The sequence below is a fragment of the Sitophilus oryzae genome, unplaced genomic scaffold (assembly GCF_002938485.1).
Source record: "Sitophilus oryzae breed Bouriz unplaced genomic scaffold, Soryzae_2.0 scaffold_1440_pilon_pilon, whole genome shotgun sequence".
NCBI lineage: Eukaryota > Metazoa > Arthropoda > Insecta > Coleoptera > Curculionidae > Sitophilus > Sitophilus oryzae.
Window position 1 is genome coordinate 2,114,624 of NW_022146105.1, and position 27,434 is coordinate 2,142,057.

At 31.0% G+C, this 27,434-nt stretch overlaps 1 protein-coding gene across 2 annotated transcripts in view; it reads right to left on the bottom strand.

Moving 5' to 3' along the window:
* The window catches only part of LOC115876746 (E3 ubiquitin-protein ligase RNF220-like), a 103,650-nt gene extending 79,410 nt beyond the window's left edge, over positions 1-24,240 (bottom strand). Inside the window, exons 1-4 of one of the 2 annotated variants that reach the window (XM_030892654.1) lie at positions 24,152-24,240; positions 23,883-24,007; positions 22,776-23,046; positions 22,476-22,694 (exon numbers count right to left, since the gene is read on the bottom strand). In XM_030892654.1, the coding sequence (XP_030748514.1) occupies positions 22,476-22,694; positions 22,776-23,046; positions 23,883-24,005 (613 nt within the window). In that variant the 5' untranslated portion in view covers positions 24,006-24,007; positions 24,152-24,240. Of the gene's footprint in view, positions 1-22,475; positions 22,695-22,775; positions 23,047-23,882 lie in introns of both variants that reach the window. The other variant, XM_030892653.1, reaches the window with a different exon arrangement.
* Positions 24,241-27,434: the final 3,194 nt, after the last annotated feature.

Sequence of the window (27,434 nt, forward strand, 5' to 3'; positions counted from 1 at the left end):
CCTATTTATGATCAGCCTGCCGATCATTTTCATAGAAATCTGCGTACATACAGGGTGTCCCAGATATAAGTGCAAGTATTTTAAGGGATGGTAGATCTGGCCAAAAGAAACATATTTTCTCTTTACGATTTTTAAAATAAATTAATAACAATCGAGTTATTTAACTTTGAAGATTTAAACAAATAATGGCAACATTTTGAGAGCCGCCGGCAGCAATCGATTAGTGGCAAATACCAAGCAATTACCAGAATCTCAGCTTGTTCGATGCCCAGTGCTGACTAGAAAGATTTAAAAAGTGATCGACTAGAAAAATTTAAAAACGACTGGGAAAATTCAGATTAAAAGTAAAAAACTTATCTAACGTTAGAAAATGGGGCTCCGATAGATAGCGGATCGATGTAATTAGGTTAGAGCGTCGTTTTATCACTTCATATATATTCAGAATATATTTATATATACAGGATGTCCCAGAAATAAGTGCAAGTATTTTAAGGGGTGGTATATCCCGATAAACGAAACATATTTTCTTTTTATCGTTTTTCAAATAACCAGAAAGTCCAAAATAACGGAGTAAATTTAATCTAATACCTATGTTACCATAGTATCAAGAAATTATGTTTTTCAACTAGAAACTAAAAAAAAATTACTTAAGGCGTGTTTCTGGGGTTGAACTACCAGTTAAAATACTTGCACTTATTTCTGGGACACCCTGTATAATGGGGTTGAATAGTTAATATGTCTAGTAGATGAGCGAGTCTGGTTTTACTTGAAAAACTATATAATGAAAGATTTTCTATCCAGGAAGTGCCTCTAGTAAAATTCTTTTAAAAAGTGCAAGACTTGCAGGAGTCTTGCAGCAAGACCAAGACTAAGAGAGTCTTGGTCTTGGTCCTGGATTTGCTCATCACTAAATATGTGATATTTATATAATTTTAAGTTTAAACTCTGGCTTTTTCTGAAAATTTTCTACTTTTTTTGAATACTATTTTAACAGCGTTTGATTAAGTAGCATTTTAGAGATGAACTGTAGAAGAAAAAAATCTGTTGTTGATTCTAAAGTCTTCCTAGACCAAGTTAGACTGTATTTCTGCGTAAATGTTTTGATACTTTTTAAAGAATAATATGTACTTTTCGATTACGATTACAACGAAATAAACTAAGATATATATTTTGAAAACTCTGTTAAAAAAAAGTTTTAAACATTATTTTTAACAATTTTGGTGTTAAAAGACAGCGAAATAAGCCTTGAGGGGTAAGTCGACGTTAATTATACACATCAAAAGACCCAAACGTGACACTGATTTATAATTTGATAAATATAAACTAACCATGCGGTTCGAAATTAATTTAAATAACAATAAAAGTATCACGGTGGCAAAGGTAGATTAGTTGGGGCCATCAACAATGGCATATTTGTCAGTATATAAGTGACTCCGTCCTTTCACGGACCACCTGCTTTATGGTTCACTGCACTAAATATCAGTTTGTGAGTATGCTTATTTCTGGAGTGACACCCTGTCCCATTCAGCTATTGGGATGGAAGGAACTGTCACTTGGGTCTCAATAGCAGTCAATGCCATTGGCGTAGCACTTTTTTTTCGTGCTTTTTCGCCTTCGAATAAAAAGAATGGAAATATTATATCCAAAAAGATTGAGAATTTGGTTAGAAACTCTTTGAAAAATAGTTTTTAAAATTACAAATCAGGATTAAATAAATAATAATCTAATGTGTATTAATAAAAAATTTAAAATATATACCGGGTGGTCCGAATTGTATTCGGAAAACTTCGGCAGCATATTCTGCAGGGAAAAATAAGTAAGAAAGTTCTGTCCTGTTTATAAGTTTCTATCCCAAAATGCTTCGTTTCGGAGATACAGGGTGTAGAAATTACATTTTTATTTCGATTTTTTCCAAATAATTTTTGAGCTAATGTCGATATTTGATGAGAATTGGTGTTTTTTGACATGAGAAATTCGATTTCGATGTCAGTATGACTTCTACTTGTAGGGGGCCCACCTACATATTCTCGACTTAGGACTATTTCCGAACATTAGTGTATTGTTTTATTAGGAGTAAAAATTATACTTTTTTTGACGGGCGTAAAGCTAATCTATCGTTACATGGTTGCAGGGAGGCACAAAACGTACATTTTTACTCTGAATAGAACATACTATTTTTATTTCAAACGTTACAAATAGTTTTTTAATCAATTTCAGACGGTTGCAAATAATATAAAAAGTAATACCTTCTAAGTAATTATACAGGGTGAGTCTTAAATAAGTGCAAATATTATTAGGTGTAGTATATTTCGACCACAGAAATACGGTTATGAGGTATTTTTCGCAAAAAAATTGAAAATTTAGAAGTTTTTGAAAAACTTCTCTTGGGAAACTTTTTTAGTTTTTAGTTAAAAAACATAATTTCTTGATAATATGGCAACATATGTAGTAGATTAAATTTACAAGAAAGAAAACCCAGAAAAACTCTCAAAATTTGAGCAAAAAAAATTTTTTTTGAAATTTTCAAAGTAGAATATCTCGGTTATATTGAACTTTTTTGAAAAAACGGTAAAGAGAAAATATGTTTAAAAGAAACGTATTTTCTCTTTTCTCTCGAGATCTACCGACCCTGAAAATATTTGCACTTATTTAAGACTCACCCTGTATATCGAGCAATAATTTGTACACTTAATATCAGTTTAATAATATATTTTTGTATTTTTATGCTTAGGCGTAAAAGTTATTACATTTATGCTTAGGCTTTAAAATGATAAAAATTAATACTTTTGTGGCATTTAAAAACAATACTTTTGATCCGAAGAGAGCGACTTTTTTGCGGAATATATTGGTGACCGATGTGGAAAAACGACAGGCCCCGTATAATTGTTTATGTCATCGGTATCGGACAGAGTTACGAAGATTTAGCCATTTAGGATAGGACTTTAAATGGATTGAGTCCTAATTATTTGAAAATCCGATTTAAATATTGTTTTCTATTAATATAAAAAAATCTGATTTAAATAAAAAAAAATCTGATTTAAATATAAAAAAAATCTGATTTAAAGAAAAAAAATCTGATTTAAATTTAAAAAAACCTGAATTACATTTAAAAAAAAATCTGATTTAAATAAAAAAAATCTGATTTAAAGAAAAAAAATCTGATTTAAATTTAAAAAATATGTTTTTTATTAAAAAAATCATGATTTTTGCCAACCCCGTTGTTTTTCGACGCCGCCTCTGACTTTTTTCCACCGAAGAACAACAAAACTGAACTGGCAACTCTCGCAACACCCCGGCGGGTCGTGTTCCATCCCCTTTCTCCGATTCGATGACATCATTTCACACAAATTAATCCTATTACATCACTCGTATTTGGGCGATAATTCAAGCCGAACCGTTATAAACACCACTGTTTAAGCGATTATATTTCATGGCTTTGGCAATTTGTCAATGTGCCGAAAAGGTATTACTACAAAAGGTGTTTTCGGTATTACGCAGATTACAGATTGCTTCGCGATAGTTTATACCGGCTAAATAAACTGGCTCGGTCATGAATATTCCCAACTTGCTCTCGCCTCTACCCCTTTTAGATTCTCCTTGCTGTAATTGAGTAGTATTTTCGTACAAAGATATTCTCATCATGAAGTATGTTGCTAACTGGAAAAATTTGCAGAAAACATAATTTTTAAATATCAGTGATTTTAGAATCCATGGTCTCAAATTTTTACATCTCGTTGTAATCCCACTATGAAGTTGTAAACGAAAGACTTACGGTATCAAGACATATAAAGGAAAAGTCTGCTTCAATATACTCCGGTATAATAATCTTGTTATTTTTAAATTGTCGCCAGTAGAAAACTAACAAGCCAATATAAATCGTTCATAATTTTTATTTATATGTATAGATATAGAGATAATTACGCTTGTGGCTACAGGAAATAAGTTATTAAGTTAAAATCGCAGTTATTCAGAACAACGTAAAATTCATTTAATTCTGCTTTTTAACACTTGAATCTACAAAAAAATTTCTACAAATGCGGAAATTTTCATAATTTTATGACTATGATTACTATTTTTCTAACGCCTTTAAAAAGGTGTAAAAAATTGTCAAAAATGGACATTTTTTCAACTTTTTTCCATACATATAGTCATAAAAATTCGTGATTTTCGTAATGCCACCGATTTTGTTAATACTGCTGCTATTTACTAACTAAAAGGTGTAGAATAAGAAAATGTATTACATTATAGTCCAACGAGAACTATAATAGATGTAAGGGACGTTTTAACCATCATCAAAAGTAACTGAAAAACAACGGTTCAAGAAATTAATTTTCTCACTAAACCAAGATAACTAAGCCATTAAAGGTGCATATATTCTGAATCTACATAAAATTTATTACAAACACTGATATTTTCATAATTTTAGGACTATGTTTACGATCTTTTTAAGACCTTTGAAAACGAGTAAAAAAATAGCAAAAAATAGGCACTTTTTTCCATACTATACCCATGAAAATTGGCGATTTTCGTCATGTGACCGATTTTGTTACAACTGCTGCTATTTACTAATTAATGCTAATTAAGAAAATATATAGTTCAAAATCAAGGGTTCAAAAAATTAATTTTCTATTGTGTTATATAACTTTCTGCAAGTATTTTATGGAGAAATTAGGTTCAATATATGTACCCTGTTTACAAAAGATTATTTTCAATAAAAAAAAAACAATAGCAGGGTATGTATAGTTAAAAAGTTATTTTAAAATAAATTCACTGAAGAATTCCTGATTTTCAATAAAAGATTTAATTTATACGTCAGCGGGCCTGTAACAAATATATTCTACGGTTGGAGCTACTAATGGCATGAAAAGACGCTTTGAAAGGGGTGCGAACGCTGAAGAATAACAGCCAAATAAAATCCTATTGCCTTAAAGGTTATAACTTATATAGGAAGTGGCTACGGAATTCGCCCTTGCTTTTCTAAAGCCAGAGTTAATGACATTTACCTATTTCTCTTTTATATGATTTCCGGTGTCCGGTTTCACAATGAAATAGAGATTTCTTTTTTTTCTATGCGTGGGGGTACGTCATTATTTGACAGGAGTCAGGCCGTACCGGGTCTACACACAATAACACTCCCTTTCAGTAGATAGTTTTCTTAAAACATTATTTTAAACTTAAACTTCGTCCAATTAAGTTAATCTCTATTAGATCCTATGACGTAAAACATTTCAAAATATCATTATTTCTCTAGCCTGTGTCATTAAAGAAAATGAAGTCTTAAAAATAATGCCCGTTGAATGATATACAGATTGAAATTAAAATAATATTTCTGATATATCACATATGGTGATGTTTAATGTTTACATAAATAAGGATATTCTTCTATGATTATTTATTCTTCCAGTAATATTGATGGTGAATTTCCAGTATTTAGTTTATTAGAACTGATTGTGACTTAAGTGTTTTAAATAAACTTTACTTCTTGGTAAATTCAAACGGTTTTCTCCACCTTCAATTATATTATTGAAACTAGCTGATTTTTTAGTATCAAGTGAGTATGTTAACTAACTTAGTTTACGTATGAACGGGTTAATAGATAAATAAAACAACAATTCTGTTTAATATGTTTAAAATTATTGGTTTTTGAGATATTTAAAAATATTTAAATATGCACGCTACCAGAGAATTGATTATCAATACCCTGTACATTACTTTTCAGAATTAATTCTTGTGCTGAGTTTAAAGGTAAAGAAATAAACTTTACTGGAAAAATGTTATAGCTTTCTTAAATTTATACAGGGGTACCAAAAACTAGTTATTTATTTTAAGGATTTATTTTACATAAAAACTTTGTTATTTCAAATACAACATCCTGTATTTTTTTAAATAAATCGAAGCAGATTCAAATGCTCTTTCAAACTATATTAGGGTTTCCTATACCTATCTATCTCAGGTTTTGAGTAAAAAGCGATTTTTAAATAAAATGGTAATCAAGATGGCTGGTATCGCCATGGCAATTTTCTAGTGAGAGTTAGTAACTATTTTCAAAATCGACATTAGTTTATAGACTTTGTTTAAATCTATACCAGTTTACTTTTATTTAATTGACCTACAATAGTTTAATAAATAATATTTATTAATATGTATTTATTATTCTGTCAAGAAAAAGGAAGAAGTAGTTCTTTGTTTTATTTTACGATAACTTGTAGATATATGAATTTTTTTTATAAAAGAGCCAATTACGGGAAATTCAATGTCTTCACTTCCAACGACAGGTTTCTGCCTAATAGGTTTTTTTATAAACTACACTACCAATTCTGCGAAATAGGAAATAGGACAAGTAGTTTTTCAAAGGAACGCTTATCAGGAAGATTCCTATTTTGATATCTTTGAGCATTAGCTCTTGAGGCCAAGAAATAATTTTCCTCACAAAACAAAATTACTGGTAACATATCCATTCGTTCCACCAGCAGATATGGCTTTATTTTTCTTCATAAAATAAAGAATATTTACTTATTGTGGGTAAATTTTAGTAAACTGTTTAAATAATAATGTCCATACACTAATGTCGATTTTGAAAATAGTTACTAACTGTCACTAGAAAATTGCCATGGCGATACCAGCCATCTTGATTGCCATTTTATTTAAAAATAGCTTTTTATTCAAAATCTTAGATAGATAGATATAGGAAACCCTAATATAGTTTGAAAGAGCGTTTGATTCTGCTTCGATTTATTTAAAAAAATACAGGGTGTTGCATTTGAAATAACAAAGTTTTTATGTAAAATAGGTTACTCATTTTTGGTACCCCTGTATAAATTTAAGGAAACAATAACATTTTTCAGTAAAGTTTATTTCAAGAATCCAAAAATGAAATAAAATACCGGGTGTTCCATAAGAAAAAATATAACTTTGGTATGGATCTTAGTTCTGAAACACCCTGTATATTTCAAAATAATTTTAAATTGTGCACATTGCCTCCCCACATATACCCATAAAATATTTTGTTTCTATATCTTTCCGTTTTCGTATAATCAACCGAGGCGAATGAGGTGCGCCACCCTGTATTGTGCTCTAGTGGACCGATTTTTATGATCTTTTAAGTATTTTGTAGCTAAATTATTTGACATTTTAGTATCTCTTTCTAAATTAAAATTGAAAGTTAGCATCTTTCAATTATACGAGAGAACATGAAATGTTGTTATTTTGGTGAAAGTTTGGAACACCCTGTAGAATATGTTAAAAAAGCAAAAAAATTAATTCGATAGTTATTTTAATTATAAATTTATGTCTCGATAGTTATTTTTTGGTTCATCTCAATAGCTTTATTTTTTATAGAGATATTCGCTTTTGAAGAAGACGAAGAATTACAAGAAAACGATAGTCATGATTTTCAACAGAAATAGAGCTATTGAGATGAATCAAAAAACAAACTATCGAGGAAGGATGTACCTAGATGATAAAATGATTTTTAAATTCCTTGCTGCCTTAACATATTCCACAAGGTGTTTCAAACTCTCACTAAAATATAAACGTTTTGTGTTCCTTCGAAAAAGACAAATAATTTAGTTAGCTGCATATTCCTTAAAAAATCATCAAAATCGGCTCACTAGAACTAAAAATAAATTAAACGTTAAAATAGATAAAAATTTTAAGGTACCCGTCTTCTGTGCCGGAGAGTGTAGATATTCCTGTGATTTATCAAAGCATGAATGATGAGCAGGTCTTCTCCCCATGCATTTTTAATTGAAAAAGCGGCAAAGTTTGGAACACCAACAGTCGCTTGTTAGCTAGCCATTTTTGTGACAAAATGATAAAATCCGTTTTGGGCAAGTTTGCTAGCATAATTTCCCTATCTGCTGTTTCAATTACCTTTTGTTTGAATGTAGCTACCGGCGGTAAAAGACCCCAGATTTGCCAACAGTTTAAATAAGTTAACCGGATTATTTTTATGTTTTTTGCTGAAAATATTCGCGTCCTTTTATTGTCTTGATAAAGACAAATTTAATTTTAAAAATATGATTGTTTTAAATATTTAAGTAGTCTCATTATCATCATGTGTTTAAATAATCGGTGGTAGCATTTGCAGTTGGAAGTAATTGCAGTGGATATGTTGCAATATAACCGGTTAGTATTGCGTTAAACATTTCCGAATACTGGAAAATAATGGCCATATCCGGAAAACAAAGTGAATTTCAGTCGAGCCATTATTTACGAGTTTACGTATGTCAATTAACGAATGAAAGGTTACCATTATAATTTGTCATCCAATCCAGCGTTAATTTATCTTGGTTTCATAGCGTGTTTTGCTCGACCTCAAACCGAATTTTCACTGTAAATTCTAATAAAATAACTAAATTATTTTTGGATTTTCATTTTACGATAATCTATTTATGATAAATCATCGCACTTGTTCGAATAAACATTTATTATACTTCACTAAATTCGTTTGTTCAAATCATTTCAATATTTTATGATCAAACATACTTTCGACAGGTTCATTATTTTTAATAAATTTCTAATTTTTAAGGTTACTTTTTCTATCAATAATGATTTGTTTGGCAATATTGTTAGATGATTTTATAGGATTATTGATTTTCACTGCGTGTGATGCTACAACACATTTATCAACATCATCATTTTCAGCTTATTCAACCATTTCCAATTATTGTGTAGCCTCCCTCACATATTTAGATATTCTTTTTGTAGTTGGTAGCCTATTGTGGGTTTGGTTTGGTACATGATTTAAATCGTGATTTAAATCAAGTGATTTTTTTTAATTTTAATCATGTGATTTAAATAAAAAAAAATAATTTTATTTAAACTTTATAATAAATAAAAAAATAACTGTAAAAGTTATAAAAATGTGTCTTAGAAAAGTATAAAAAATATTTCTATAACAGATATAACAGATAATAAATCGAAAAATAATTGTAAATGTGATAAAACTATATAAAAATATCTGTTCATCAATTTAAATGTTGGACCAATTTTTGAAGTAATTTCGTGTGAATCCATTAGACGGCTAAACTAAAATTTTAAAATTTATGTATAAGTGACAAAAAGTCGCTGTTCGAATACATATTATTCGCAGTATAGTGCAGAACAAGGTTCTTCTGATATAGAGACTATATCTTCATTCCCGAGAAATTATAATCGTTGTCAGAAAATATGTTGTTTTATATATTCTTTTTTCAAAGGGTGAATTTTTTTTTGAAAATGTTTCCAAATTCCTACCGACATTTTGATGTAAGTTCCTTACACTTTGACATTAGATAATATCTTATTAATTTCATTCTCGAATTAAGACTATTTCCGAATAATAGTGTATTGTCTTAGTAGGAGTAAAAATTATACTTTTTTTGACGAATTGAAGGACCATCGTAAAGTTATTTCTTATTTCGACGTTAGAGGGAGGCACAAAAAGTACATTTTTACTCCGAAAAGGACATACTCTTTTCTTAAAATATTACAAATAATTTTTTAACCAATTTGAAACATTGCTAATAATAGAAACAGTAATCGAGCAACAATTTGTACACTCGTTGAATTTGACACTTAATATTTTTTTGTTTGATAATATATTTTTGTACTTTTGTGCTTATGCGTTTAATTAGTGCTTTACTTTTATGCATAGGCGTTAAAATTACAAAAATTAATACTCTTGAGACGTTTGAAAAAAAAATCCTTTTGATCTGAAGCCAGCGAATTTTTATGCGGAATATATTGGTGACCGATGTGGAAAAATGACACGCGCCGTAAAATTGTTAATGATATCGGTATCGGGCAGAATTAGAAAGATTTGGCCATTTGGGATAGGACTGTAATTGGAAAATAAGTCCTAATCATTTGGAAATCCGATTTAAATATTGTTTTGAATTAAAATCAAAAAAATCTGATTTAAATTGATTTTTTAAAAAAAATAATGATTTTTTCCAACCCTGCCAAGAACCATAGATAAATTATGAAATTAATATAAATTATATAATTTACAGAATGTGTGAAAATAATTGCAAAAATTTTCTTTCATTTTTTAGTTAATTTTGTTGTAAAATTAGGTATTTAATTTAATTTGACAGCTAACCCGAACAACCGGCGATAATATTATTCTGATGTTGGTTAGAGGAAAAAGGGATTTATTTTTCCAACTTTTCTCACAATTTTCGCATCCATTCAGTTGAATAAGTTTTCCCAACATGCCATTCATCCCTCGTAACACGTTCGCCTTTTTATCATGCAAAAAAGTTTGACGTTTTTCAAGCGCTTCTTCACCCTCGCACATAAGTGTTTTCCACCCCCTTGTAGCAACATCGTATTACCCCACATTTAATTCCCATTCAGCTTTGATATGATGCGGCTCCGCGTCGTTTTTTATTAGCGATAAATTTTTTGCCCTAAACCCGTGACATAGACATTTTCGCCCAACAATTTTAACCTATAAATATGTAAATGCTGCTCCAAGAAGTCATTAATTCATTGTGCCATTCAAAACTTTGGCTTTGCCTAAGCACAAGTTCGTAAATCCTTCGATATTTATTGCAAAATCTGACAAAGGCTTTTGGGCCATTGTTTCCATTTGCCTTTTTCGATGTTTATTTTTTTTCTGTAAAAGATCTCATACCACATATGATACAATGTTGCTTTTATTTTAGGGTTAAAATGAATGAAAGTTGTACAATTTTTTCAACAATGTAACGTATCTTCAAAAAATTCCTATGGGTATTTTTGTCAACACTGCTGCGTTAATCTAACGGAGACCAACTTGTCAGCAGAGATTTACTAATAAAACAAATTTACCTATCGGACAAAAAAATGCCTAACGTTTCGGAAAGTATATCTCTTCCCGTCGTTGGAAGCAAAAAACACAAAGAAAATTACCCTACAAGAAATGATTGAGTAATGCAAATTACAGAGCTGTGCATGCGCAAATGTGTCTCTTAAAGAACACAATACTGAACAATTTCTGTCGTAAAGGTTTCGTAAAATTTATCGCGACTTAATGTATAATGCGGTAATTTATTGACAGCTTTTTTAAAACGATTTGAGCGGACTATACAATGGCAACTGTCAGTCCTGTCGAGTCCTGTATTTTTAATGTTTTTACAAAGGCCAATAGCCATGTTTTTGCTTTGGAAATATCAATGATATACAGTGCTTGTCAAAGAAGCGACAACCCAAGTGAAACATATTGTCAATTCGTTGTGGGTTGTGTTCATTGTTTTATAATAAATATATAATTTAGTACTGCAAATAAGTATATACAGAGTGTAAAAAATACTTCAGTGGGTATTCTATAGATTAAACTAAAAATGTATGACTGCTATATGTGTATTAAACTGTGTGACACTATTAGAAGTACTGTGTATATCTCTATCTGTATTTATTATCATTTGAAGAAAGTTCCAATTAATAATATTTTATTGTATTAATTAGAAACCGATATTTATAGCGTGTGTTTATCTTGGTGTTACCCAGAAATTTCCACAAATCAAAAAACTAAATAATAGGTTGAGCGAGTGATCGGATTTATGGCTTAGGGTTTTGTGTTGCGTTTGAAAATTGTCTGTTTACTGCCGCATAAACAAATAAATAAACTGGCAAGCTCCAGTTTTAAATGAACGAACGAGTTATTTTGCCAGATATGTGTATAAGTTACAAGAGGCCAGGTGGACGCAGCCCACTGAAACGGAAGAACAATAGTAACTAAATTGTGTTTATTTAGTCTAAACAGTTGGGTTTCTTCAGCCCATCTAAACAAAACCGACTTCAAAAACCAAACAAAGTTCGGATTTCTTCTCTACACCCACTTTAAAGAATTTATGTCTTTATTATTTTTTTTCATATTCATGAAATGAACATTTTTAATCAGCATAGACAGGATCGGAAATTTTACCGTAAAAGACATACGATAGAAAATAACACTGAATAGAATGACATATCATGTTCCAACTTTTGACATTTTCGCATATGGTTTATTTGAAATTATAACTTACAGTTAGTAATGAAAATTTGACTCAAAATACCAAGTGTGTGGTATCAAATTATTCGTAAAAAAATGCTTTTTCCAAATATGCTAATGAGCCACCCTCGTTCCATTCGAAAAAAAAAGAGATATGATTAAAAATACGATTTGGGCATCTTTTAACCGTCCAGGACAAGACACTAAAAACATTAGACGACCTATTTCTCCAATGCTCCTTGATTAAGAATTGGTGTTTATATATTGACCTCCAGCTATAAGCGATGGGTCGTGGTTACCGATTCATTGAGTTCCATTTCAAGTATCTCCTCTTTCTACTCCAACCATCCACATATACATATCAATCAAAATGCTCCTACAGAAGGCCAATATCAACCACGACAGCGTCGCTTTCCTTTGGCTTGCGAGCCACATAGGAATTCCTGGCAATGACAGAGCTGACTACTTGGCTGCAAAAACGCCCAACCCTCCTAAAACCAACCTTGTTTTCCTTGCAAGATCTAAAGAATTATGGCAAACATATGATCGATAATATAATCCAACTAGAATGGGACTTAGGACTTAGACATGAATGATAATAAGCTTCATGAAATCAAAAGGGACTATTTTGAAAATAATGTAGTTACTTACCTAGAAGAGATTTCGTTGTGCTCACTAGAATTCGTTTAGGACATACGAAATTTACCCATGAACACCTCCTTAAAGGACAGACAGCCCATTTGTGAAACGTGTAATCCTCCAATATCTGTCAAACACATTATCTTTAAATGCCCAAAGTACGCGTTAAAACGAAGACAACACGGTATCGTGGATAACCCTGAGGTAGCTCTTTGCTTCCAAAATAACAAGGCTATGTTGGATTATATAAAGGATATCGACATATATAGCGTCTATAACATCTCTCTCTCTCTCTCTCTCTCTCTCTCTCTAAAATAACTGACTTTGTTTTACTTAACACAATTATTGTAGAGGGTGTTTTTGGTGGGATCATTTATATATTCGAACTGTTATTATCGCGGAACTGACGGCAGGGAGCGCAGTAACGGAATAATTGCAAGTTTTGACACGAAAAGGGGTGAGTGCGACGCCACACCGACGCCTCGTTACCGCAGTATCGCGGCCAGGAAGCCAATGTTCAAATTGAAACGTCACTGTCACATTCACGACCTGCCCCGGCCAGACTAATCGTTCTGTTTTCGTCTGTCTGTTTGTCCAATGACAAAAGAAATAAAACATTTCGCGTCAGACATCTAGCCGCGTGTGTATGCAATCCACCTACACTCGGAAAAACTAAACGGCTGTTTCAACAAAATGCCAGCCAGCGATCTGCCATTAAGCCTACGTATACTTCCCTTTGTTATTCTTTTACTTATACCAATACGCGCCGATGTCTTTATTTCAGAATTACTCACTCAACGGTTTTTTTGGCTAATTTTAAATATATTTTCGGAATTTAGGCTACAAAACTCGATGAATCACATATAGATACATTCAAAATTATCTACAGGGTGACACACTATCGTGAAGATCGCATCCCCTTTTTTAATATAAATGTACCACGGCATTATCTTTAGAGTCTTATAGTATATTTAACTCACTATTAAATATTGCATTTTAAAGCTCCATTCAGAACCTCGCAATTAGTGGAACAAATTAGTGGTTTTAATTACAATTTATACTTTATAGTTTACGATCATTCACAATGTTTAAAAAATACAATTAAAATTAATAGAATATCCTAGCAACAGCTTGAGTTATTCAGTTGTATCCATAGAGAAAGACTAATATTGACATGACGGAAGATAATCAAAGGCCAAAATGACATCTCTCGCAAATTTTGAAGTATACTTAGTGGAAAAGTTAAAGGTTTGATAACTTTTTCTTCTAATTGAAAATGTTTACCCCTAATTTTGACGGTCCGAATGCTTACATTGGAATTAAAGAAAGGAACTTCTACTCTAATTGAAACCACTAATTTATTCCACCAATTGCGAGGCCCTGAATGAAGCTTTAAGGCGGGCGGCCACTGCGAGCGAAACTAAACTAAGCCAAGCGAAGATAAGATTTGTAAAAATCAGCTCTTGAGCGAAACTAAACGAAAATATATGAACGAAGATTTAAATCTTAGTTTAGTTTCGCTCCTTTTAGTTCGTGACAGGTTCCAGCGAATTTTTCGCAGCGATTAGTTCTATGATAGAAGAGACACAATACGAGAACGCAGCTAACTTAGCTGACTACTGAGCGAAAATCGTTCCCAGTGGCCGATGAAACTTATTTTCGTTTAGTTACCGTTTGTTTTCATATTCTTAGCTTAGTTTAATTACGCTCGCAGTGGCCGCCTGCCTTTAAGGCGGGCGGCCACTGCGAGCGAAACTAAACTAAGCGAAGATAAGATTTGTAAAAATCAGCTTCCATACTTTTTAATGCGTCAGCGGCTACTTGAGCGAAACAAAACGAAAATATATGAACGAAGATTCGAATCGTAGTTTAGTTTCGCTCGTTTTAGTTCGTGACAGGTTCCGAATTTTTCGCAGCGATTAGTTCTATGATAGCAGAGATACAATACGAAAACTTAGCTGACTACTGAGCGAAAATCGTTCTCAGTGGAGTTCCCATTTAGTTACCGTTTGTTTTCATATTCTTAGCTTAGTTTAGTTACGCTCGCAGTGGCCGCCTGCCAGAGTCTGGTTTGGTAACAATTTTTCTTTTATTTTTCAGAATTTGATTTTATGGATACAAACACAGGTTTCATGTTATCAAGTGATGTCATTGATCCTACATGATGAAAATAGTTCCTGTTATAAATAGTTCTGGATGATTTTTTCCTGATGATGAAAAAGACATGTTTATTGGAGGAACTAGTAGCAGTTGCCATTTATTCTCTTCTTGAGAATATACAGGTGAGTGACATTCAGCCTTTCTTGACTACGGTGGATATTAGAGATGGGCTAAGATTGAACGAGTATTAAAAATGAATCGAGTGATTCGATTCACTGCTTAGAATACGATTCGTTCAACTGAATCGTAATCTGCACGGATTCATAAGAGTCGTGAGAATTGATTCATTGCTTACAATACGGTTCGCTCAATTGAATCGTGGCCAGCACGGATCTATGAGATTGGAACGATGAGCCGTAAGAATCGTGAGAATTGAATCGGATCACAATGCGATCGTTCGTTTCTACGGCGCCGGCGCGGCGTTGATATAGGCATAGAGTCAGGCACCAATATTTAGACTTGAACAAAAAGCCTCAACAAACATCATGGGCATAAAATGCAAACGATAAGAATGTTGTTTACAAGAAAAAAACTTACGGTGCTTAGTACGGGAGTATTTAATTTTTACGCTAATATTTTTGTATATACAGGGTGTTTCAAAACAAATGCGAAAAACTTCAGGGGGTGATTCCTTGTTCAAAATAAAGGGTAGTTTGCTTCATAAACGTTGGGTCAAAAGTCAACCATTAGGGAGATATTGCGATACAAAGATGGCGGAAAAATAATGTTTTTATTTTTTATCTTGAAAACGAAAGATAGACTAATAAAATTTTATGGAAGCATTACTGTTATGAAAACACACTTTCTGGTAATTTTTCACTTTTTTAAAATGCGTGGGAAGGGTTGAAATAAACTACCCCTATCATTCTTGTTAACGAAATGTAAAGAAAATCTTATCAAACACATGCAAAAAATTAATTTGGATAGTTTAGTTTGTTTAGAAACTTTTTATCTCTTGTATTTTTTGATAAAACTCACCGATTTGAAATTAAAAATAAAATGTAAAGCATTACATGTCAGGACAAAAAACATTTTCTGATAAAGAATCTAGTCTGCTGTAATTTTTTAGGAAAAAAATCTAGTCGGCCGCTGTTACTTTTAAGATGTTCCTAATATTATTTTATTTGACATTACTCTACTGCAATACGTTATTATCTAGATGATTATTATTATCGTTATTATCACTAGATTCTTAATCTAAAAATGTTTTTTGTCCTGACATGTAATGCTTTACATTTTATTTTTAATTTCCAATCGGTGAGTTTTATCAAAAAATACAAGAAAAAGTTTCTAAACAAACTAAACTATCCAAATTAATTTTTTGCATGTGTTTGATAAGATTTTTCTTTAAATTTCGTTAACAAGAAATGATAGAGGTAGTTTATTCAACCCCTTCCACTCATTTTAAAAAAGTAAAAAATTACCTGAAAGTGTTTTCATAACAGTAATGTGCTCCATAAAATTTCATTAGCCTTTTCTTTTCGTTTCAAGATAAAAAATAAAAACATTATTTTTCCGCCATCTTTGTACCGCGATATCTCCCTAATGGTTGACTTTTGACCCAACGTTTATAAAGCAAACTACCCTTTATTTTGAACAAGGAATCACCCCCTAAAGTTTTTCGCATTTGTTTTGAAACACCCTGTATAATATTACCTACTATAAACCATTAAATGTCGGACTAAAAGACGAAATCGTGTTTTTATGCAACTCCAAATAAATATTATTGACCTCCGCTCAATATGATAAAAAAAACGGCGTCCGCGATTGTTATAAAATGAAAATCGCTGTCATTTTATATGTAAAATTATATGGCATCGATGTTCATTTCCAAGCCAACTGGATGCCATTTTCTTTGCGATCATGCGGTATTATATACTATTTTTTATATGATTATTAAATCGGAATTAAAATATGGCTCTAAAAATATTAAGTTGGTATTGAGATAAAGCCATCTCAATAAAGAGTATATATGAATTGGATTTATAATTTAATATTATTTGTAAAATAGTCAGTCCAATTACGCTAGTGTCATAAAGTATTGAAAAAGTAATTTTAAGTAATTGTCCGCCAAATTATCACCGGTAGTGGCAGTTACGATTATTGTTTTCATGTTTCCAAATGTTTCCAAACCAAACCAAACGTAAATGGTGTATGTGGTTCATTCAAATGAACGAATCGTAGGAGTCGATTCAATACGAGAAATTGAATCGTGTGATTCGATTCACTAAAAAGAATCGTAATGCCCATCACTAGTAGATATGCATATAAAATTATTATAAAAAGTTCTAAAAGAAGTTTGCAGTTGAGAGTTGGAACCTTTGGTGTTATTACTAATTGAGCGTTTATATAGGCGCTCAGTTGGTACTGAGTACGCGTGGCAAAAATAATTAGTTTTAATCATCTGCTGATGATGCTAACATGGTTAGCGAAACGCGCGCCCAGTGCAAAAGTAAAGTGTTTTGGTGTATTGTGATGTGAATGAGTGTTTTATTTTTGCTCTAAAAGAAGCGTTGACCACGAATAAGTTAATTTTATGAATTTATCTTAAAAAATATATATTGCACAAATTGTACTCCATCTCTATCTCTACCGATTAAATAAACGGACGAAATGAGATAGAGGAAATAATGGAATGCGAATAGTTAGTCCGGGTAACTGAGCCGCCGTGTTCCAGACAAACCATATTGCATACAAACTGAACGAAAGTATTTTTATGGTTCGCAGTATTTTCTCAGGGAGAATATATTAGTTTCATTTCGAATGAATCGCAATACGTCTGTGGGGAGAAAGTTCGGCAGCGCAGAGAAGGAAAATCATTCTCACCCACAATTAATGACAATCGAAATTAAAAACCTAAAGCGTTATTGGTTCCAATTGATTTCCCACCCCTGACAGCCAAACTTGCCCTTGTTATTCCTTACAAATCGTTTTTCTATTGAATTTCTTAAAATAATATTAATAATGCCTCGAGATAACTCTCTTTTTTTGTATTATTTTCATTTTAGTATTTGGTTAGAATATTACAACTCTAAACATGAAAACATATAGGTATAATGCGACAAAGACCTCTTGTTTAATTTTAAAACTTCTTTCTTTAATTTTTAAAGATCATGTGCTATGATAACACATTTTTTAGAGTTTTCAGTGAACTCCTTGATGCCCTAGAAAACGACATCTTCATTTCTTTCTTCAGTTTCATACTCTCTCCATGCTCCAATTCTTTGAATTCTTCTACAGAGTGTTCAACAGTATGTGATTCAAGTAGCTCATTTAGATACTCCTGATACAAATTATTAAATTCTTTCCAAGCAACGACTTTCCTAAATCACCAGTTTCTTTAATTTTTATATAAGTTCTGGTCATACGTAGTCAATATGTTTGTTGCCGTTTCTCATCCTATGTTGAAAACTCGTTGATTTGTTCATTTGTTGTGTGGAAATAATGAAATAAAAACGGTGTAAAATAAGCCGCTACTGTCAAAAATGTACACATAAATATATACCGGGTGCGTCTCAAAAGTGACTCACCTCTATAACTTTTTTATTTTTTCAGAAAAAAAAATCGAGATTTGGTATGTTAGTATATGACATAAATTAGGATTGATTGGCGTATTCAGTTGTTTCCGATCGCTTCCTGTTTCAACGGAAATGACTACAATTTTTTTTTCGAAATACCAAGTGTAGCTTTTCCCAAATATGCTAATGAGCCACCCTCGTTCCATTTGAAAAAAATGAGATATGATTAAAAATACGATTTGGGCATCTTTTAACCGGCCAGGACAAGACACGAAAAACATTAGAAGATCAAACCTATTTTTCCAAGGCTCCTTGATTAAAAACTAGTGTTTTTAACACAACCATGGCATTCACATGGATTTTTTAAGCGAGAATGTCAAAACTTGACATATGATATGTCATTCTATTCAGAGTGTCATTTTCTATGAAGGGAATTAAAAAAAATACTAAAGGTGCCAAAACAGTTGAATACGTCAATCAGTCCTAATTTATGTCATATAGTATCATATCAAATCTCGTTTTTTTATCTGAAAAAATAAAAAAGTTATAAATGTGAGCCACTTTTGAGACGCACCCGGTATACATATGTCACGTAAAACGAGGGTCTGTATAATTACAAATATTAATTATTTTAACGCTTAATACTGATTTTATTTAAAAAAATAGAGAAGAAAATCATTGAATTTTTTGTTTAGAAAAATCGAGTATAATCAAATTCCAACTATTGTCAAATAAATTCAATAGTACTAACGTAAATCTGAACGAAATGATGAAACTGAAGCCTGCAAAGTACAATTCGAGCGCGGTGACAATAGGTATTTTTGCCGGAACAAAAGAATATGAGAATTGACCAAATAATTACAGTCGTTATTGGAAATGTTCGCTCTGTGGTGGCGAAAACCCGCAATAACAAATCATATGTAAGCTTTTACTAACAGATTTTAACTGTCTGTGTAATGCTAACATAATGCCCCACGTTACGAGGGAAATTGGTGGACGATTCGTGATTTTAACAGCCAGAGCGGTCAGAATTGCCCTTTTGCGGTTTTTACTTTTCAACCCCTCGTTCGTTTTCTAATTGTTTTCCAACAACTCTTGTTTAATACACCCTATTTTTAAATCATGTCTATAGATTCCTATGTGGCCGGTTCATTTCTTTAAAAGAAATTTTTTCATTTGAAGGAAACCTACCGAATAAAAAAGTTATTTTTTTTAAACCACTGTGTTGAATCCAAATTGTCAGTGATATGTTACTAAAAAATAATTAACGTTTCAGGAGGTTTTTTTTGTCATTTTGAATTTTCTGCTAAAAATAAAAAGGCGTTTCTATGGTAATATAATTTCGGTTTCATTCTTTGATAGATGGTTATTATTCATTTTGATTAACATCATATTTTTTGCTGTTGTTAAAGTATCACATTTTCCGATAATTACTTCACTCTTTCCGTACCATTGTACTTGGTAAATACATTTTGTGCTTCTTTAACATTTTAAAACAGCAAAAAATATGACATTAATTAAAATTATATTAACAACAATCTATCAAAGAATGAAAACGAAATTATATTACCATAGAAAAGCGTTTTGATTTTCAGGACCTCAGGGAAAAAAATTCAACTGTATTTTCATGTTTTTTCTAATTTTTTCTAAAACGGTATGGAAATTTGGAAAAGTATAAACGGGATTAGCCATTTTAGAACAAGCAAAAAATTTTATGAAGAATACATTTTTCTCAAAATGTCAATAATAAAAAAGTTTTCACTCTTGTCAAGACAATCCGGGGACATACTGTATATATTATTAGCCGAAGTTCTCAAGGAATTGGGCGATTTAAAAATTGTCATAAATCAGTATTTTCAAATGGAAAGCCACTTTTTTATTTCGTTAAAAGGTTTTTTAATTTGTTACTTTTTAATTATACATGTTCATATAATATAATCTAAAATAAATCGTTTTTAAGTTATACAGGGTGTCCCAGAAATAGGTGCAAGTATTTTAGCTGGTAGTATATTTCAACCCCAGAAACACAGCGAAATAAAAATGAATGAAAATTCGAAATTTTTTGGATTTTTTTTTAGTTTTTAGATAAAAACATAATTTCTTGATAATATGGCAATATAGGTATTAGATTAAATTTAGAAGAAAGAAAATTCAGAAAAGATCCAGTGGCTCTCAAAATTTTAGCAAAAAATATTTTTTTTTGGACTTATTTGAAAAACGATAAAGAGAAAATATGTTTCTTTTATCGAGATCTACCACCCGTTAAAATACTTGCACTTATTTCTGGGACACCCTGTATATGATTTAGTTTTAAAGCGTATATTTTTTTTGATTAAATTGATTAAAAAAATTATCTAGTTTCCTTTGTAAAAATAAAAATATTTCTCGTATTTTCACTCTTTAATGGATATCTAATAGTTGATATTGTTGTTCTAATAAAGTTTCACAATATGATCGAGAAATATATACGCTTTAAAACTAAATCTTAAATAACTTAAAAATTATTTATTTTAGATATAGAAACTTATAAAATAAAAAAGTAACGAATTGAAAAACCTTTTCACTAGTGAAATACATTTGAAAAAAAAATTATAATAATTTTTTAAATCGCTCAATTCCATGAAAAATATTAGATTTATTCAAAATGTATATGAAATCTTTACAACTTTTTTAAAAAGTGCATACCTGAATCTGCCTGAAAAACAGGAATCGTAGGGAAACAAGTCATTTTGAAATTAAGAACTGTAATATCTTCTATTGCTCAGTAGTTTTAGCTCGGTCCAATTCAAACGTCACGATTGTCAATCCGCTTGTAGTATTTTAATCGAATATACATATGAGATATTTGCATTACATTCGAGGTATCTACGCAAAATGCATAGTAAATTAAAGAAAGATATATCTTCTACGCAGCCGGTCTAAATTTATAGATATATGTTCTGAAATTGTATTGCGTACAACCGGTATAAATTATATAACAATTTAAAAGTAATTCGATGCATATATATACAGTTAATCGAAAATTATATGAAATAGTATGGAATTATAACAAGTTTATTACAGTTATATGGATATTGTTACAGTTATTAATCTTGAAATGACTTACTTTCCTGCAAAAGAGTAGATTTCTAATTTTTAGAGAGCTTGACAAAAAATAGCGGGTGTTAAAGAACTTATAAGACAGTATTACAATTATTAATGTTGAAATGACTTATTTTCTTGCAAAACTCGGAGGGTGCAAAAAATTGGAGGGTATTTAAGAATGTATAAGACAATATTGCAGTTACTAATTTTGAAATGACTTATTTTTCTGCGAAATTCTAATTTTTTTCCGTATCTTTGAAAGGTAAAAGTCACTATACAGTTATCTATTTTGAAAAGACTTAGTTTACTGTAAAATATATTGCTACCTCTGTTTTTAATTTTGAAATTACTGCTTTTCCTGCAAAAGTCTGGGTTTATAAAAGCTGATGTGGAATTTATAAGACAATATTACAGTTATTAATTTTGAAAATACTTATTTTTCTGCAAAAGACGAGTTTTCCTTTTTAGAAGGAAAAGAAATAAGAATATTACAATAGCTAATTTTGAAATGACTTATTTTTGTTAAAAATTCCAGTTTTCGTGTTGTTTTTTAAAAAATAAAAGCGAAGAACGATTTCTAAGAAATTTCGGTATTTAACAGTAAAAAGCTCATCAGCTTTAAGCAATTCCTAAATCACCTCGCGATTTCCATGGCGCGGTGAGCGTTAATCTTGGGCGAAATAAAAAATAACAATCGGGGCGGCCTTTTCACTTATCAGGGCCTTTTCACCCTTGGAAAATATTGCCGGAAAATTTATATAAAGCGGCTCGGCAGCAGCCTTTGTAATATCTTTCGTAATTTTCATTTTTCCTCTTGCCGATTTCGGTTAAAAAACCATGTAATAATAAGAAAAGGAGGGGCGGCATCTTTAAAAAGGCGGTTAGCACCCGTTTATTATTACCTAAGGGGTGTTAAGACTTTTTATCGTTATTAAGGGGTTTGATAATGCACTTAGGAATGTTAAAGACCGGCGGATACCCTTTTTTGCGGCGAAACTTGAAATTTTTGAGGGTAACTTGCGTGGAAGGTTTGATAAGAGTTATTTTATCTATTCTTAAATGGGCGATTATACGATTTATTAAAGATATAAATTATATGATTTGAACAGACTTACTCCGGAATCCTCCCCTGTTATCCTCGTGGATACCTGGTGAATCTGTATCGGTAGTTCTTGAATGATGTTCGCCATCTTCGGACATTTGAGCGTCCAAACTTTCTTCTTTAACTGAAGTATTATTTGGTTGTGGAGATAAAGAGGTACTGGCAGGCGAGCACGAATCAGTACCTCTTGGACTAGGACCTAAAATCCGTTCTTCCGTCGGAGAAAATATTCCTGAAACAATTTTTTCCTGATCATTGATCCGCCTATTTTAAAATAAATCATATTTCTTTAAATTCAAAACCTATTTCTTACCGTGGTTATGTCCAGAATGAATGCCATCGCCGGTAGTTTCGATCTTCAAGCATTTTGGTGGTGCGAATGCCGAAGGTGCTGGAAAGGATTTTAGGTCTGCTAAAGGACGAAAGGCTCCAGAACCTAGGGATAAGCCTGGATGAAGGAATTGGGGTTGTAGATGGTTGAGGATATGTGCAGGGATACCGCTGTAGGCTTCCATATGGCGAAGGCCAAAAGTTGAAGCCGAGAATGGACGATGCAGCTCCTTTTGGGCTTCCGACATCGCAAACTAGAATAAACAAGCATTTACGAAGATCAGAAACGAATATTTCAAATATTTTTCTACATAAAATATCTGCTAATATTTAATTAACAATTTTTTTTGTTGACTTCATTGACCATTTTTTGTATACATTTGACTAATTTAATTCAAATAAAATTATAACATAATATTTAATGATTTTCCAACGGTTCCATCACATTTTGATCTTTTTTAAGGAACAACAATATAACAATAATTTTAAATTATGTTTTGTTACAGTAAAAATGAACTTACCATTTACTTAATCTTTTGGTATACATTTCATAGCATTTTCCATTTAAGAGCAAATTAAAAAAAATCCAAGGTACTGAGAAGATAGTAAATATATTTTTGAGATATTTTTGTGGATAATGAATTTAGATAGTGGCATAGAGAATAAGTTGTTCAGAGGTAAATTGTGGCCAAAATGAATTAAGATTTTTGTGAGTTTTTCTTTGGCTTGGGAAAGGCTCTCTACTTGTGAAAAAATTGACAAATAAAGAAACAATTTATTGAAAAAATACTGGCTAGAAATCGACAGTAAAAAATTATTTAATATAAAAAATAATTACCTACTATTTTAATTTAATATATTTTTTAATTATTTCATTTTAAATTATTATTTTTTTTCTATATAATACAATAAAATATGGAAATAATATTTTCTTTTTTAATATAAAATTCATTTTGGAAATTTAACTTTTATTAAAATATTTTAATGTACGGTGTGATTATTTTATTTGTCATACAGTTCCAATAGAAAAATAATACTGTATGACATTTAGTGCAATATTTTTATATATTTTTTTGTTTGTAGATCGTACCTGTGGGTTGAAGGGTCGTTGGATCCTGAGGGCATCCTGCAAGCCACCTGCAGCCTGGGAAAAAACCACCAAAGCAGGCGAATTGAGATGTCCAGTATTCGGGACATACGCGGAATTATCCATGGCTACAAAAAGGTTAGGTTTTTTCAGCACAATTATTTTCAACTACTTTCATCTACACATCTAACATATCGGGACAAAACAAGCACAAATAAAGGGTCACTTTTAAGGGTTCACTAAACACAAAGGGATATTTTTTTTCTCTTTACCTTGATCTGTCGAAAGAAAAAAAATACGATTTTGCCAAAGTTGTGTCGCGAAAGTTTTTTTAGGCGGCGAAGATCAGCATTTCACTATGCATCGCGATTGCAACTGACAGAGAATGTACCCCACTCTGTTATAGCACGTTGCACGGCGGTCCATGGCGTCCTTGTTTTGCGCACAATGTGATCTTGCGGACACCTCCTAACCAACCAAACGAAATAGGAGGATCTTTTGCTGAAAACCTATAATCATGTCATTAATTTTGTTGTTTTACATTTATTTTTGCTCTCACCTGCTTTGAGCGGCTGCCCCTGGAAAAAAGGCCGGGGCATGCTGAAACGGCATTAATCACATCGCAGTTTGTTTTTTCGGTTGGCAAAGTTGCATTTTTTTATTTCGAGACATTCACTTCGGATCGATAAAAAGTCTTGACAGGATATGACGGGAATATATCTATATTTATTTGACGGACATTTTCTGAAATGGCTCGTGCTATTCCAAATATTTTAATAGTTTTTAGTTGCCTTGTAACTATCTCCAGCAGATTGATCTAATAGCGTACATTGAATCGCTGGTTATATCCATATGCCCATAAATAGTATTTATTAAAGGATTATACAGGGTGAATCTTAAATAAGTTCAAATATTTTCAGGGCTTTTATAGATCTCTATAAAAGAAACATATTTTCTCTTTACCGTTTTTCAATAAGTCCAAAATAACCGAGGTATTTTACTTTAAAAATTAAAATGATTTCTTGCAATTTTGAGTACCACTCGATCTTTTCTGTCTTTTTTTCTTGTCAATTTAATTGATGTTGCGATTTGCGATGTTATCAAGATATTATGTTTTTTAAATAAAAATTAAAAAAATTTCTAAAGTTTTGGTTTTCCTCGAAAAAAAAAGGTTTTTCCTATTTAAGACTTACCCTGTATCACAGATAACACATAATCAATGCATAATTATGTGTTATCTGTGCCTGTATACTATAATTATTTTAAAAAAATTAGAAATTGTAGAAAATTATTTTATTTAATATTCTTATAGAGAATAAATACTAAGAGGACCCATTCAATAAGCATTAGATATTGATAAACAGTACTGTACGATCGAAAAAACGGCGTCAAAGATGGCTATGAAGATCGCAGTCATTTTGTATGTAACATTATATGGAGAATCGTCATTTTCAAGCCAATTGGAAGCCGTTTATTCTCGATCATACGGTATTAACTAAAGAGTTTTTAGATCTAATTAAAAATAAGCATTTCTGTGTTTGCTATACGCTGTATTTTTTAATGAATATATACATATATACATTACATAGAAAAATAGTCAATATTATATACATTTTTTTTATTTTACATTGCCAGAAGCAGGATTTTTTTTATTGTATTTGTCTTATGTTGAAAAAACAATGAAGCATGATAAATGTTTATATATAAAAAGTAATAATTCTATATACCTAATTTTACATATATTATCATGCATGTCAAACATACATATATATACCGTATGATCGAATAAAAACGGCGTCAGCGATGGCTATGAAATGAAGATCGCTGTCATTTTATATGTAAATTTATATGGGAAATGTCATCGATCGTCATTTCCCAGCCAACTGGACGCCGTTTTTTTTCGATCATACGGTATATGCATGTATGTATATAAACTACAAGAAGAACTGGTTCTTAAGTATTTATAATTATTATTAACACCAATGAAACTTTTGAAACGTAATTTAAGGGTTGTACGAAAGTACATAATATAATTGTTATAATTTGTTTATGTAAAAAAGTTGTTTAAAGAGAATTTTAATTTTTATATGGAAAGTAATATTTTAAATTAGATTTTTTTTATTTTTTCTTTTTTTTTTTATAATCTGAACGTCATTATCGTCGTTTTTTTTTTCTTTACTATCTTTTTTACTACTATTTCTGATTCGTTTTATCATAAATAATATGCTTTTTGAATGCACATAAAATATACTAATAATATAAGAATTTTGATTTTTAAAAATAATATACATATGTAAGTACTATTTTTAATATTTTTATTTTATTCATTCTAAATTCATGGTTTGACACAATCACAATTTATTTAGATGTCATTATTGATTTGTTGTATAGTGAATATACCATAGACTTAAAATAAAATATAGACTGAGCATCTCATTCATAAATAGCTGGAACATGCGGTCAGACACTGTCTTGTTATTGTTGTGTTATTGTTGTGTTATTGTTTTAGGTTATAACGAGTGCGACACGAGCGATAGATAGGTTGTCTCTGTCGTAACGGTCGTTCCCTGACGACTCTGCCGAGAAACACAACACTGTCTTTCGTTTCTAAAGTACACCTGAACTCTCCGTATCATAGCCGGGTAATTTTTTTATTTTAATGAAGCTATAAGTAAATTAAAAATATATCGTATTTAAACGTTTTTATATTTTATTAAGATTTAGGACAGGTTTTTTACATAAAAGTTTAGAAAAAACGTCTTAGAGTCCGAAAAGGATAAACATAATAAAATACACGTTATAGAAGAAATTTTATAATCGAAATTACGTAATTTTTGAAATTAATAATAAATTATTAATTTTAGTCAAACATTTACAACCCCTAATATTAATCAAAACCGGATCTATTCCACAGATATAATAGAATCGGCGACAGGGAGAGAAAAAAAAATGATTGTTGTAATTTTTTTTCTGGTTAAGTGATGTCTTATTATGTAAATTAGAGAAAACATAAATCTGTTCCATTAAAGCAAGGAAGGTGATAGGAAGTGGATAAAATAAAAACTACATTTATTTAACTCGGTACTGTCTTTATTATACCGGGTGCGTCTCAAAAGTGGCTCATCCCCATAATTTTTTTATATTTTCAAATAAAAAAACAAGATTTAGTATGTTAGTATATGAAATAAATTAGGATTGATTGACGCATTCAATTGTTTTTGGTCACTTCCTGTTTCAACGGAAATGACTATAACTTTTAATTTTTAAATGGCACCCTCGGTATATTTCTACTTTATTCGATAGAAAATGACACTCTGAATAGAATGAAATATCATATGTCAACTTTTGACATTTTCGCATATGGTTTAATTGTAATTGTAACACGCGGTTCATAACGACAATTTGACTCGAAATACCAAGTGTGTGGTATCAATATATTCATAAAAAAATGCTTTTTCCAAATATGCTAATGAGTCACCCTTGTTCCATTTGAAAAAATTGACATATGTATGATTAAAAATACGATTTGTACATCTTTTAACCGGCCTAGACAAG